The 16,392-nt window shown below is 43.6% G+C and overlaps 1 protein-coding gene across 1 annotated transcript in view; it reads left to right on the top strand.

Annotated features, from left to right (window-relative positions):
* Nucleotides 1-4,749: 4,749 nt before the first annotated feature.
* Nucleotides 4,750-16,392, top strand: part of LOC124261536 (endoplasmic reticulum membrane-associated RNA degradation protein-like) — a 135,435-nt gene continuing 123,792 nt past the window's right edge. The window contains exons 1-8 of the mRNA XM_046695851.1: nucleotides 4,750-4,983; nucleotides 7,145-7,296; nucleotides 8,467-8,568; nucleotides 9,910-9,999; nucleotides 10,721-10,818; nucleotides 12,454-12,590; nucleotides 13,571-13,685; nucleotides 14,061-14,163. Coding sequence (XP_046551807.1) covers nucleotides 4,821-4,983; nucleotides 7,145-7,296; nucleotides 8,467-8,568; nucleotides 9,910-9,999; nucleotides 10,721-10,818; nucleotides 12,454-12,590; nucleotides 13,571-13,685; nucleotides 14,061-14,163 — 960 coding nt within the window. The 5' untranslated portion in view covers nucleotides 4,750-4,820. The remainder of the gene's footprint in view (nucleotides 4,984-7,144; nucleotides 7,297-8,466; nucleotides 8,569-9,909; nucleotides 10,000-10,720; nucleotides 10,819-12,453; nucleotides 12,591-13,570; nucleotides 13,686-14,060; nucleotides 14,164-16,392) is intronic.

Below are 16,392 nucleotides of genomic sequence, written 5' to 3'. Positions count from 1 at the left end.
TGCCTCAGTTCTCCAGCCACGGAACCACGTAATCTTGGAGTGATCCTTGATTCCCACATCACCCATGACAAGCCTACTGAATCTCATTGTATAGATGTGGAACTCAAAGCGCTTTACAGAAGTGCTTATTTGATTTTAGTGCTAAATGTATGTATGTATGAATGTATGTGTGTGTGTGTGTGTGTGTGTGTGTGTGTGTGTGTGCGCGCGCGCGTGCGTGCATGAATGTACGTGTGTGGGTGGTGGGGTGCGCGTGCATGTGCGTGCATGCATGCATATTTTTTTAGAATTTTTCAGTTTGATCTATTTTTTGTTGATCTTCAAATACACACGTATTGATATTTCTAAAGAAAGCGACTTTTAATCTTGGTGCTGTCCACACAAAGTAGGTGAAATGTTCGAGAGTATACACCTTTCTGTGAAAAAGGGGGTGCAATATGGCCCTGGGACCCTATCCACAAGGCTAGGGTTTTGTTCGTAATTTTGTTCTAAATATATTTATTTGCATGTCTAACTAACATAGGAAAATTCATTCATGTGTGTGCCACCTTGACCTGCTGTGATGTCTTGTTTACAACCCGTGCCATAAATATCGCACTGCCTCTGGTTGCATTATTCGTGCGTTCTGTCTTACTCGGCGTCGCTTGTTTTCTGGCAATCTCTGTCTTATACATTAATTCCTTATTATAAATTGTCAGCTTTGCGTCTATCAATCGCATTGACGTCACACAATACGCACGTGCTTTTGTCTCCGGGCACCGTGGTTACCACGTCCATGACGTCATCGCTCCAAAATCTATAGTACTATCGTTGCCCTATGTTTAGAATCCCATTAGAACCGAAGGGCCAAATCGGTACGTCCCCATCCTCCAAGGATAGACACTTCAACACTACCGACTTGTGACTCCATAATGGCGACACAGAAGACAAACCACGTCACGGCGACCATCCTCGCCCATAGCACTGTTTCCCCTGGTCTATGCCTTTTCATTAATAACCATTTCTATAAATATATGTCCCTTATCCAGAGGTGATGTGGTCCAAGAACATCTCAGGCCGAGCCTGACAGAGACACGGTATTGATCCCCCGGTTGCTTTAACTGCCCTAACATTTCTTAGGCAACAGGGGACCTAATTATACGGCTATTTTCAGCATGAAAATCGCTGCTTGTGCAAATTAACAAAATATTTTCTTATAATTGTGACGAGATGAACTTCAAACAAAAGTCGCCACAGCGAGTCTGCCCTGTGTAGACATGAAGCGGAGAACAATAGCAAGGGCATTGGGGCCAATAATTCCCTCGAACTCCTGGGAGAGATTGTAATGTTCTCACGTCGAACTAAGGAGATTCAATGGCGACGTGAAGGACTCTAGCCTCAGACCAATGACTCGCCACACGGTTGAATATGTCGTTAATGTCCTATTCTGGAATCCAGGCAGCTGTTGCACCTTGTATTTTAAGACGTCTTGGCGTGTTTTCACCGTCTAATCACCGACTATCCCATATTCGTCGCCAAATGGAATCATTTCACATTGATCACGTTTAACTGGAAACACCGTGAACATCAAAGCCGTTGGTTAATTAACAAGAAATATTGTTTTCCTCACGAAGCATTTGTGTAACAATTAAATAATGATCCAAGCCTATCGCACCAGCATTCTCCCGTGATAATACAGTAAAACAATTGTGTCTTGAAATAACGAACAATAATGTTCCCGTGTATGTAGTTTTATTACACTGTAAATCATCCCCTGCATGGTATATTCGTCATAACGGCTAAACAGTGTAAAACGCTAACTAGTTTCAGTGACCATTAAATCCATTACAGTCAGTGGGTTGGTCCTACAACACCTTAAAGAATATCGGGTATATATATACCAGGGCGAGAGAGTCTTCGAAACTTGGGAATGATGACCTTTTGTTTTCGTCGACGTTTCATATAACCATATGGAATGCATGATGGGTAAATCGAACCTATCACTCAGCCTTTTAGTCTATCTCAACGTCCAGGAACCGCATTATTTTCCATTCTGCCTAACCTTCTCTGCAATGCTAAAGCCCTAAACGAAGCAAGTCTGGATTCCCATCTCACTGGGGCTCCGTTTCAGTTTTAAAAGGAATTGTTTGAATCTATCAAAATTATATATATTCAGGATGAAGCGTTATTCCGTCTTTGGGACAGTGGGGTAGCCTAGTGGTTAAAGCGTTTGCTCGTCAAGTCGAGGACCCGGGTTCGATTCCCCACATGGGTGCAATGTGTGAAGCCCATTCCTGGTGTCACCTGCCGTGTTAGTGCTGGAATATTGCTATACGCGGCGTAAAACTAAACTCACTCTATCAGTCTTCATGTCAAGTTACCCAGTCTGTTCCTCTAAGGATTATTATGAATTGTACAATCTCATTAGGATCAGCTATTTGACTCCCATGCGGTATCTTTCAGTCTGATTTCCGTCACGCAGAGTGGTATCGAATGACAATCAATACCTAGTTTTTAGTCCAGCGTAAGACTTACGGAGGAATGGAGAAACGTTCATCCAGTGTGGTTCCTTGAGAGTACTTGTTAACCTCTTATGCCGATTGACCCGTGAAGATCCGCGTTAGAATTGATCTTCATTCACCCATGCTTGTCGTAAGAGGCGCTAACGGGATCGGGTGGTCAGGCTCGCTGACTTGGTTGACACATTGCTTAGATCGATGCTCATGCTGTTGATCACTGGATTGTCTGGTCCAGACTCGATTAATTACAGACCGCCGTCATATTGCTGAGCGCAGCGTAAAACTAAACTCACTCACTCGTATGCCGATTAATGGTACTGTTTTATGATAAGTAGGTACAGTACACCCTCCAAAAATAGTCCCTATACCAGCCCTCTTCAGATATATCTTTCAGACAGTTTTAGCGGGAACTTCTCCTTACATGATCGTATTGATCAGGTGTGATAAATAGGCAGACTCTGCGAGCTTCAGTAGACTGACTAGTTCAACCCCACTTTGCAGCAACTGGAAGCTGAACAAACATGTCAGTTTCTGTAATTCAACTAGTTTACTTAATGTCCTCGAAAGAAAGTAATCGGGTAAATATCAAGCCATAGTTACCTTAACCAACCGACACTTTGTTTTTTGACCACCTGGTCATTTAAGACTCGAGAGCACATCATACATCATCATTAAAGACATGGGCTTTGTACACCCGTCAACCGGAATAACATAACCAGTTTAGGTGGTCCCCGTGTGGATCGAAACATTCCATCAGAAGAATTAATTTTCAAGAAATCTGAGAATAGTCTATTGAATGATAAGATGAAAGAATCCGGCTGCGAACGTCGCTTTTCGGGAAAGATCGTAGCGTTCTTCATTAAAAACTGTTGAAAGAGTTATAACCTTTTCTGATCGGAACAGTCTGATTGTATTGTATTTGTAAACCACGATGTAAACGTTTTATCGATTATATATTGTCTTCGATATGTGTTCAACTTTCATCAATAAAATGAATTTCATGACTGTTTATTCAGAGAGGGGACAATGTAAATTGTTTTACATTGTCTTACTCAGCAATGTGGCGGCGGTCTGTACATAATCGAGTCTGGACAAGATCCCGTTACAAACAGCATGAGCATCGAACTCCGATGGCATGTGTTGCCGTGAAATGTGATTCATTTATCATGAGAGACATCCGACTGAACCAAAATACAACTACTTTTGAAAACTTCAAACTCTTATCAATGAGTGCCATTTCCTCTCTTATAAACATATATGCAGATAAACGTGCGCTTCATAATTCAGTAGTTTTGATTTTATTCGAAAAATATCCCGACAGTGAGTGAATGATTGTACGCCGCTTTGAACACTTTTCCAGCTTTGTGAGGTGAGGTGAGGTGAGGTGAGGTGAAGTGAAGTGAGGTGAAATTGGGTTTAACGTCGTGCTTGAGAATATTTCGCTCATATGACGACGTGCATGCGTGTGTATGTGTATGTGCGGCTGCTTGTACTAGCCCAGACTTAAGCTGGTTTTATAGTGCTAGCTCACTGAGATGCCATGCAGCAGTGAATCATGAATACCCGACTCAGACACATTATACTGACTCCGAGCCGACCAGTCCTTGTTGTACCCATTAATGCCGAGCGCCAGGCAGGGACCAACAAGTACCATATTTTAACGTCTTTTGGTATGACGCGGTCGGGGATCGAACCTGCAACCTTCCGCTCTCCGGGCGGACGCTCTAACCACTACACCACGGAGGCGGTTCCAGCTTTGTAACATAAGGAAACACTGAAAAATGGTCTTCCTGCAAATGAATCGGGGAATCGAAGCAAAAGCTGGTCTTTGGGGCTATCTCCTCAAACTCTTCCTACCACGACCGCTTACCCCACGTATTAAAAATAAACTGAGATCGATCCCAAATTCTGAGTTAAAAACACAGCTGAGTTTTGACTGAGTTTGTTTTGAGAAACGCAACTCAAAATCTCAAACTCAGTAATAAATTTGAGTAAAGACTTAAGTTTGTTTCGAAAATCGGAGCTTTACATTGAGTGAGGTCTTTTGTTTTGTGTTATGTGGTTATAGTACGATAAGACGTGAAGCTAATGAGTGAAAAAATACCCCAACACTTCAGACAAAGATACATGACTGATTTTGATGACGCATTCATCGGTCGAGATGTGATATTTTACGAACGACTCTTTCAGTAATCCGCTTCATTCCAAGGGAGATTACTCTAATTTGTGACTTCACCGATTGCAACAACAATGCTGGAATTTCAGCAGTCGCTTTTCTTTGAGGGTGCAACGTTTTGATGTCGACTGTGATCGAATATCAGAATGTCATCCCCTATAGCATTGATATCTCTGCCGTGTCCCCCATCTGCTCTGTCCCCAGGAGTGCGGCGGTTGTTGTGTGAGGGCGAGGCAGCCATTTCAGGAGGCCCCGAGTCTGTGAAGGCGGGTGTTTTAAACTGGGATCACATACACAAGATACTGCCTGGTGAGTATGTCTACAGTTGTACAGTTAGGTAGCCTGGCTGCGACTATATACCCTCACGGTACATCAACCTGTTATGTTATTCGTTAATGCCCATTTGTTCAATGTTTGCAATTGTCAACATGGTGGAACCTTATTTTCCTCTACTGGCTACCGAACAGTTATCGCCGCGTAACAGTTATCCCAAACACATCAGTATCACGCGTGCGCAGTTCCGGTCAATTACAATTCCAGTATTTGTTCCCACGGTATTTGACAACAATAAAGAACAGCAAAAGAAAGTTATTCACGGTAAGTAACATTAGAGAAAAAGTAAAGATAAGGTTATGAACCCTATAAATATTTTTTAACTTAGTTGGGGGTGATGTCACAAGATCTATATAATATAGTATTAGTTCAAGTTCACGAATGTCATTGTTTCGTTCCCTATCAATCTACTGTAAAAACAACCACTCAACTAGACACACAATCAATTATTCACGGTTACTTTATGACATGAATGTATATCATTTCACAAATGACATGAGAAATTCTGTATTGGCGATAACTGTTACAGTTAGTTGTGAGAAAACATCTATTTATACTGCCATGATTCCCTTCTGGCACGTGATATATAAACACGATCGGCGTCAGTGAATGGGCTAGACATATCGGTGAACAGCTAATTAAGTATCATAATTAATTCTGTTTAATTGAAAACTATGATTTTTTTTAACTTAGTTGGGGGGGGTGATGTCACAAGATCTATATAATATAGCATTAGTTCAAGTTCACGAAAGTCATTGTTTCATTCCCTATCAATCTACTGTAAAAACAACCACTCAACTAGACACACAATCAATTATTCACGGTTACTTTATGACATGAATGTATATCATTTCACAAATGACATGAGAAATTCTGTATTGGCGATAACTGTTACAGTTAGTTGTGAGAAAACATCTATTTATACTGCCATGATTCCCTTCTGGCGCGTGATATATGAACACGATCGGCGTCAGTGAATGGGCTAGACATATCGATGAACAGCTAATTAGTATCATAATTAATTCTGTTTAATTAATTTAATGAATGGCGGAGTAACTTTGTAAATATGGCTTTATATGGCAATAACTGTTCGGTAGCCAGTATATAGTGCGCTGGGCTCAAAAGCGGACCGATGAATTGCAATCTATCTCAAAAACTAATAAACATATAATACTCATTGAAACGCTGATCATAATCAAAATATCAGACCAACTCTGTGATTTGTTTGCAGAATTTATGTCCTAAAATTAAAAAAGTTGTTTAACAAACTATCATTAAAATGTTGACACAGTTCACTATTTGTTACGAGGGAGGAGTGCAGAGAAAGGGACAGCCAGGTGTTAGAGAAGCACGTGCACAAGTGCCGACAAAGTTATTGATTCATTGACCTGTCTTGGCCGTCTCCATCCTTTCTCGCACACCCGGCTGTCCCTTTCTCTGCACTCCTCCCTCGTAACAAATAGTGAACTGTGTCGATATTTGAATGATAGTTTGTTAAACAACTTTTTTATTTTTAGGACATAAATTCTGCAAACACCTCTCAGAGTTGGTCTGACGTTTTCATTATGATCAGTGTTTCATTGAGTATTTTATGTTTATAAGTTTTCGAGTTAGATTGCAATTCATCTGTCCGCTTTTGAGCCAAACGGACTATAGCTGTCTTCACAATACAAAACGTTGTGGACTAGGGGTACAGGTACAAGTTGCAAGGAGTGAAAGAAAACCTGTGCTTCCCTGTAATTATACTTAATGCATGATGTCATAACAGATTACATTAGCTACATAAAGTCATATGGAAAAATCAGGTATTCCTAGCCAGTGTGTGAAATAATTTCCAAATTTTGCTAGTCCTGAAAGTTACTAGCCCACAAAATAATTCACTAGCCTGAAATTTGAATGTAGTAACTAAGCAAAAGATTACAAAATGTAGATGAGAATAAGATCTTGTCTGCATGACACAGGTTTCATAATTAAGCTTCCAATATGATGAACATTTTTCTCAGGCCAGTGACTGGAGATTTACTGGCCCGACTGGATTTTTACTAGTCATGGACTAGCAGGCCAGTGGTTATTTCACACACTTTTCTTAGCTTCTTTTGTGTAGTATAGATCATGGACCAATGCATATCTTCTTCAGAGTGGGTGAATGACACAAGCCAGTACTTTCATGAGGCTGCCTCCAGACTGGTGCCTGTGTTCCTGCAGTGTGAGGAGTTGTTGTGTGGTATGACCAGTAGGGAGTTTGCACAGAGATATGACCATCTCCTTCAATGGACTGGGAATTCACAGGTACGCTGGGTTATATTATCAGTTAGTGTATCTAACAAGATTTACAGAAGTTTATGTCAGAGCTAAAAATTCCTTGGGCTCTACAAGACCAAAGAATAGCATTCCAAACACAGATTCTGCATGAGGTATATTACATATATACTACTCACACTTTGCTAAGGATCACAGAAATTCACAACTTTACTTAAACATAGATTTATCATTTGAAATTGTATCCATTTAAAACTAGATAAATAATAATATGGTAACTCCTCATTAGGCAAACAGCCACTCTAATCTAACCTTATGCACTTGTAAGTTGATACATGAGTAATCATAAAAATGGTTTTCATGGCACCAATCAACCATTTTGCAAATCATGGAACGAGTCATGGATAAATAAACAACACATGTCAATAGCAGGTATGGGATCCACAAGATGCAATGACATACTGAAACCTAGGATCCATGGTTACAATCAGCTTAGGTATTTAAATCAAATGTCACCCCACATAATAGTTTTCTGTTGAATCCATGATTTGATCCTTAGCAAAGTGTGAATAGTATAGTCATATATGGTAAAAAGCAAAATGATAGTACTATGTAAGCTCCACACAGTAGCATGCACACAGTGGTAAAAAAACAGAGAACATGTATATAAAATGTCTGTATATCTGTTATCTACAATTCGTAACAGTTCCTAAACAGATGTACTTTTAGTTTTGTCTTGAACACATTGTGTGCTGATATCTTGATGTCATCTGGGACGTTGTTCCATCTAATGGCTGCTGCTGTCAGAAGGAGCAGGATTTACGATTATAATATGGCTAAGATGTCATGAATTCGACTTGATCATAATGGTTGGTCTGTCATCTCATTACCGATGCTTATACCTTATGTCATTATGGACATTTGAATTTGTGCCACTACATCTTTTACCTCCAACATGAGCACCTGAGGCAGCTCCATTCCAACTCGGGTTCAATGCTAACATCTGAGCTGACATGGCATGACCAAAGCATACTGTTGAACCTCAACCTCATTATTGGCGTCAACCTCATTATTTGTGTCACCCTCATTATTTGTGTCAACCTCATTATTTGCGTCACCATCATTATTTGCATCACCATCATTATTTGTGTCACCCTCATTATTTGGCGTCAACCTCATTATTTGACTTTAACATTCCAGCTCTTCCTCGAGTGTTTCCAGTACCTCAGTCAGGGCAGTGACAGTGACCGCCTGCTTGCTCTGCTTATGATGGCATCAGCATTAGAGAGGGCACTAGGAGATGTAGGTGATCCGACAGTCTGATTATCTGATACAGGACTAGTATATGAACACACATACATCAGCTTGGATCATGTCAATGATAATTGCTAAGAGTTTGAAACTCATGTTTATTCCAAAAATGACATTTGGTCTATCAGCATTGTATCTATGGTTTAGTCTACCTAACAGTCCTTGAACCACATTATTTTCCCTCCCACTCAGCCATTTGTGCACTGCAAAATCTCTAGATGAAGCAAATCTAGATTTCCTCAGGTTGTGAATCTCAGAGCTAATTTGGCTCCTTTCAATTTAAATAGTATTTGTTTGTATCAGAATTGTATATAGTCAGAGGGGGCGGTGGGGTAGCCTAGTGGTTAAAGCGTTGGCTTGTCATGCCGAAGACCCGGGTTCGAATCCCCACATGGGTACAATGTGTAAAGCCCATTTCTGGTGTCCCCGCCGTGATGTTGCTGGAATACTGCTAAAAGTGGTGTAAAACCAAACTCAGTCAGTCAGTCAGTATATAGTCAGAGACTAAGTGTTAGTTGATCTATGTTTGATTAGTGGTCGTAACATTTCCGATTCCCATGATGAGATTCGAGCTGTTCGTCTTCTGATCTGAGATGGGCAATTTGTCACATGACCAAAGCGGTTAAACCGGTCGGCAGGCTGATGAGGTGAGGAGGTGCCCTATGGGATCACTACACGTCCTGCTACATACTCCCCTGTCAACAGGAGACATGTACAAGGCAGCATGTTAGAGTGCAGACCTTAATTTGGATCTGATCATGTATGAATATGGTCAACTTCGTGTTGATGCCAATGTAATGACACAAAATAAAATTGTCCTATGGAATTTGGAACACTGACTGACCCATCGTCAAATGCCTTGTGACCAAAGCAGTGAACCCAATCAATAATTTCTCAAGGTAACGGGTTAGAGTTAATGGTGTCGTATGTACAATAATTCAGAATGACTCCATGCCCAGCTATATTTACGTGTTTCATGAATAATGTATATGTCTTTCACTCCTGTCAAGGCGACAACCCTTTGCAGCCAAAACTACTTGTCATGTAATCCCTTTGATACAAAGCTGGGGCGGTGGGGTAGCCTAGTGGTAAAAGCGTCTGATCGTCGTACTGAAAACCCAGGTTTGATTCCACACATGAGTACAATGTGTGAAGCCCATTTCTGGTGTCCCCCAGCGTGATATTGCTGGAATATTGCTAAAAGCTCCGTAAAAACCATGCTCACTCACTCTGATACAAAGCCATGGATCATGGCCTTGTGTGCATCGATGCACCCTGGACCTGTGAAAGCATGGTTGAACAATGTCACGGCAGTCTTTCTGTTCGTTCCAGGTGTTCCTGCTGAAGGGCCAGCAGTGTCCATCAATGCTGAAGGATCTCCTTGTGACCCCTGAACTGCAGGACATCTTTGGGGAAATTGTTGTGAGTTGGCTCATGAGGCTGTTGAGAGATAACACTATAGACTGGCTCCCTTCACACTTGCTTTTGAACGTTACCACCTTTCTCCATCATGAATATAGTGTAGCTGTACAACTCAGTGTTTCCAGGTGTTCAGCACAGTGACATTCAGTCAACCAAGTCTGAACACCTCTTACGACATGTGAGGGGGGGTGGGGTAACCTAGGGGTTAAGGAGTTCGCTCGTCACATCGAAAACCAAGGTTTGATTCCCTACATGGATACAATGTGTGAAGCCTATTTCTGGTGTCCCCCGCTGTCATACTGCTGGAATATTGCTAAAAGTGGGGTCAAAACTAAACTAACTCATTCTTACTACATGTATAGATTTATAGGGCCCGAATCTTGGGTGTTTAATGGCCTGGTTTGTCAAAATGCAGAAACTGGACCTGCTTCACTTATGTAATATTATTACAGCTCTGATTGTGTTGAACTCATTGTCTGGTCTTAGCAAACTGTTACTACGATTTCAACCCACATGTGTTGAACTGGATACTTTGCGTTGCCATTGTCTAGATCTCACGAGTTAAAACAAAAGAGCTGAAATTAATCTCTATCCAGATAGTGAAATTTTGTAAAAGATGCATGACATTTTATGCAAGTACCAGAAAATAGCACTTTTCAAGATTTTGAGATGCTAGTAGTTCTGTATATATGATCTATAAATGAGAATGATCTTCACCTAGATTCAGATTCTGAGGGTGGTGATAGGACCACCCATCTCCCTCAACATCAGGAACGTGGCATGGCATGGATTCCCAGCACCAGGGGAGATTCAGGACAGGTACGAGCCTTGCCTACCTAGAGCATCACAGTCTCATAGATGCTGAAGTTACTTCCTGTCAACCTTCTACATACACATCTGTCATAATGTTGCACCCTTCTACGTACAGATATATCATAATGTTGCACCCTTCTACGTACAGATATATCATAATGTTGCACCCTTCTATGTACAGATATGTAATAATGTTGCATTCCTTCTACGTACAGATATATCATAATGTTGCACCCTTCTACGTACAGATATATCATAATGTTGCACCCTTCTACATACAGATATATCATAATGTTCCATCCTTGTAAGTACATATCTGCCATAATCTCCCTTCCTTGCACATATAGATCTGTCGTAATGTCCTACGCTTCCACCTGAGTGAGTGAGTGGGTTCGGGTGGGCGAGCAAGCCTGGTCTGAGATGCATATTGGTTCAGGGTGTGTAATACGTCATTGGTTTTGCCACCACTTGATGTTGACATAACCTTTGGTTTGTCAGAATTGTACCCAAGGTTGATGGTGTCTGAAATAGTGGAGTTTTATCTACAACCACCATCACATTACACACTACGGTGACATTGGAGTGAACAAGTGTCAGTATACCTATAGAATACCGGATACCTACCAGCCATATTGTTTAGTGTCATGTCACCCTAATCCTAACCCTAACCCTAACCCTAACCCTAAACCTAAACCTAAACCTAAACCTTACCTAACCTAACCCTAACCCTGAACCTAAACCTAAACCTAAACCTAAACCTTACCTAACCTAACCTAACCTAACCTAACCCTAACCCTAACCTAACCCTAAACCTAACCTAAGCCTAAACCTAACCTTTACCAAACCCTAAACCTAAACCTAACCTAACCTAACCTAACCTAACCTAACCTAACCTAACCTAACCTAACCTAACCTAACCTAACCTAACCTAACCTAACCTAACCTAACCTAACCTAACCTAACCTAACCTAACCTAACCTAACCTAAACCTAAACCTAAACCTTACCCTTACCCTTACCCAAACATGGCGGAAGGTATCCAGTATTCTGTAGTCTTACCCAAATGTCATCCCCTAACCCAACCCAACCCAACCCAACCCAACCCAGCCCTACCCTGCCCTACCCCCTACCCTACCCTACCCTACCCTGCCCTACCCTACCCTGCCCTACTCCCTACCCTACCCTGCCCTACCCTACCCTACCCCCTACCCTACCCTCCCCTACCCTACCCTACCCTACCCTTGCCCTGCCCTACCCTCCCCTTACCCTTACCTGGCGGAAGGTATCCAGTATTCTGTAGTCTTACCCAAATGTTATAAGAGTGAGAGAGTGAGTTTAATTTGACGCCGCTTTCAGCAATATTCCGGCAATATCACGGCAGGGGACACCAGAAATGGGCTTCACACAATGTGCCCATGTGGGGAATTGAACCCAGGTCTTCAGCGTGTCGAAGGAACGACTTAATCACTAGGCTACCCCACCGCCCCTAAATGTCATAAGAGACATCAACATGTATATGTACACATTAACCTTTACATACTCTACTATGTTACATATATTACAAATATCAGCTGCAACAAATGAGTTATCTCCCTCACAGCGGCCATGTTTCAGAGACTGACTGAGTAGTTTCTTGTTGCAGGTTGTGCTGGTTCCTGCTTCTCCTTGTCCCAAGTCTTGGGGAGCGTCTACAGCAGAACGGGGTGGATCCTCTCAACATCATGCACAGGACACCTGTCATAGTCAACCAGGACCAACTTCTAGCTGGCTCTCTCCCAGGTAATACCCAGACCCCAGTCTACCTCGTCCAGGTAATACCCAGACCCCAATCTACCTCATCCAGGTAATACCCAGACCCCAGTCTACCTCGTCCAGGTAGTACCCAGACCACAATCTACCTCATCCAGGTAATACCCAGACCCCAGTCTACCTCACCCAGGTAATACCCAGACCCCAGTCTACCTCGTCCAGGTAATACCCAGACCCCAGTCTACCTCGTCCAGGTAATACCCAGACCCCAGTCAACCTCGTCCAGGTAATGCCCAGACCCCAGTCTACCTGTCAGGTAGTACCCAGATAATACCCAGACCCCAGTCTACCTCGTCCAGGTAATACCCAGACCCCAGTCTACCTCGTCCAGGTAATGCCCAGACCCCAGTCTACCTCGTCCAGGTAATACCCAGACCCCAGTCTACCTTGTCCAGGTAATGCCCAGACCCAGACCTCCCCAATCTGTCTCACCTCGTCCAGGTAATACCCAGACCCCAGTCTACCTCGTCCAGGTAATACCCAGACCCCAGTCTATCCTTGTCCAGGTAATACCCAGACCCCAGTCTACCTCGTCCAGGTAATACCCAGACCCCAGTCATACCTCGTCCAGGTAATGCCCAGACCCCAGTCTACCTCGTCCAGGTAATACCCAGACCCCAGTCTACCTCGTCCAGGTAATACCCAGACCCCAATCTACCTCGTCCAGGTAATACCCAGACCCCAATCTACCTCATCCAGGTAATACCCAGACCCCAATCTGCCTCACCCAGGTAATACCCAGACCCCAGTCTACCTCGTCCAGGTAATACCCAGACCTCCACCACAGTCAAACATATCAGCTTTTTGATGTTCCTATCTCAGAAATTTAGATTGTTACTGCTGGGTGTGCATATACAGAAGGTAATTGATTATGTATCCATCTTGTTTAGATGATTTTTTAACGGTTTAGTAGCATACAGCACACATCATTTACCATCTCAATTTTTCAGCACTTAGCACAGATGACCTCATCTCTATAGAGCAGTTATTCACCAGCACAGACTTTGTCCAGCAACAGTTTGTTCCTGTGTGGCACAGATCACTGGATCTCTACAGGGAGGCCAGGTATAAACATATACACATATCTCTATACAACTACATACATGTCTATCATATTGTCCCTCCTTCTACATGCAGATCTATTATGTCAGAACATGCTTTTAACAAACTCATCGATATAACTAATGTTTTCTTTTTGTCCCAACAACAGTTATAACAAACTGAAGAGTAGTTTACTGTATCCAAGTGTTAACCATCCGTAATTTGTTTCCCCGTGACACAGGTCACATGGTTTCAGTGATTGATTGTATTGAGCAACTGTCAGTATTTTAGCAATATCACTGCTGCCTATGTATACTCCTGTTTTTGTAAACCAGTGGTTGACAGTATGGGCAATGATCAGTCTGTATTCACAGCCACCATTTTTGCACCTGTCCGCAGATATGGACAAAGCCTTGTCCTCCTTCTCCCCCAGGTGGAACACAGCCTCAGGCGAGTGTTTGCTGCCATCAATGGCTGCCCAGACAGGGTCCTTACAGCAGAGGTAGAACTCATACCCTTTCCTTGTGCTCTTACATCTATCTATACATCTTCTTCCAGTTTTCTGGGTTGTAGGGGGCTGCTATGGTCGAGGATGGTTGCAGGTGGTAACAGGTGGCTCAGTGTTGACAATTACTAATGATGATTTTATGATGTGTTTTTTTCATTGGGAAATGTTCTTATTTTCCCTTATCCTTACCTTATTGAAGCTCCCTTCAATAAAACATAAGTAAAATCACTACTCACCAGAGTAGCACTCTAAGGCACTCGGAAGGAAGACTTCGCCCATCCTCGGATACGCGGAATCGGACGACCAGCATTCGCGAAGACGCCGCGAAGGACTAGTCGCCTATCCCCAGATCTTGGACTCAGATGATCAGTATTTGAAGGCACTCGCGAAGGGCTAGCAGATACAGTATCTAAGACATCTTCCGCGATCATGCAGATCGCCGAGGGATTCACCGAGTATTCATGAACTCCACAGCCTCATCTCCGCCAAGAGGTCACCCTACAGACGCAGTTCGCCGGGCCACTCTCCACGCCGATCACCATGCAGATCTCGGCGCAGATCTCAGCGCGCTCGAAGGTCTCCCACGGAGTGTCGCCCCGCGAAGTCTCCGCCAAGCAGGTCTCCACACACAGATTCCCTCGCGAAGGTCTCCACCTAGATCACCATTGGAGAGAGGATCAACGCCCCTTTACTCAGCACTCCTGTCACTGAGGACGACAGGGCGGGATCATCTTCGGACTCTGAAATACGCTTACTGGATGGCTAACGGTCTAGACTTGGCGCCACCCTCTAAGGACGATAATACGGCTCATACCTATCTCATGCAGGATGATGATGTCGACATCGAATATCTCCTCCGATGGATCCCATCGCAGCCGGTCCCAGACAACTTGGACACAGCCTTCAAGAAAGCCACGAAAGCCCAGGCACCGCGATCTCGCCACAGTTCAACGCCAAAAGTTCTCTTCCCACAACATGGATCCGTTCCTGAAGGCACAGGACATCGATGAGAACTTTAAAGTCATCAGTGATGCCAAGGCCAAGTCTTACAAAATCGGAAGACAAGAAGTTGGCACAAGTCGTAACTTCTATGACCAGGCGGATGTTCTTCGGCCTCAACAGATCAAGGGCAGTCAACGAAACGCCATCGCTAAATTCGAGACTCTACTGCGGAAGAAGACAGGATGATATACTCGGCCCTCCTTATGCAGAAGAAGGACCAACAGTTTATGACAGACCACCTCTCATCCATCTCCGCAGCGCTAACACTGGCTCGTCGACAAGGTCTCCTCGCCTCCTGCAGTTGGAGTGAGCGCTTCACCAAGTCACTCTACACAGCCCCGTGGTCAACTCCTTCCATCTTCGCTTGAGAGATCGACGAGGTTGCCAAGGAAGTTACCAAAGACTCTAGAGAGGTCCTCATGATCAGATCCATAGATACTCTGGCCAGCGTCATCAGGCAGATATCCCAGCGCTACTCGGGCAGGTCCAAGTTTCCCGGGATACAGAAAGCACGGGACAAGAAAGTGGGTACCTCCAGAGGCGGAAAAGATTCTTTTCGTCGCCCAGCCGGCAATTACAGAGCAAGGTCCGGACGAGGCAGGGCACCCAGAGGCGCCAGGGATCATCGACGATGAAAGATGGGTTCGGACGACTGGAGTCTTCCACCCCCAGCCGTTCCTGTACAACCTTCACAAGTGGGTGGACGTCTTCAGCTGTACTGGGAAAACTGGGGACTACTTCAAGATCCGTTTGTATCCAGCATCCTAAGAGACGGATATCGCATACAACTACAGGCCGCTCCGCCGCTTACAGTCGACCCTCACAAGTTCCAGACTTCCAGACCCATCAGATAGATAAGTTACGAGAGGCGGTCGCATCTCTACTAGTAAAGCGAGCCATAGAGGTCGTGGATCAAGCCAACATCACACCAGGTTTCTACTCCCCAGTTTTCCTAGTGCCAAAGAAAAACTCCAAAGAAAAGTTCCGACTCATCTACAATATGAGCACGTTCAACAGAGACTATCTGAGCAGACCTCCCAAGTTCTGCATGATACATCTACCTCAACTTATCCACCTCGTCCGTCGATGGACTACATGGCCAGCATAGATCTACAGGATGCCTACCTGCATATTCCTGTACATCCAGACTCGAGGAAGTACCTCAGGTTTACACTGGATGGGCTACATTACCAATGGAAGGTCCTGCCATTTGGAATATCA

This window comes from Haliotis rubra, unplaced genomic scaffold (genome assembly GCF_003918875.1).
Source record: "Haliotis rubra isolate DU_JTF1 unplaced genomic scaffold, ASM391887v1 Scf80, whole genome shotgun sequence".
Lineage (NCBI taxonomy): Eukaryota > Metazoa > Mollusca > Gastropoda > Lepetellida > Haliotidae > Haliotis > Haliotis rubra.
Note: the sequence above shows the minus strand (reverse complement) of the source record. Positions and strands in the feature narration are given on the sequence as shown.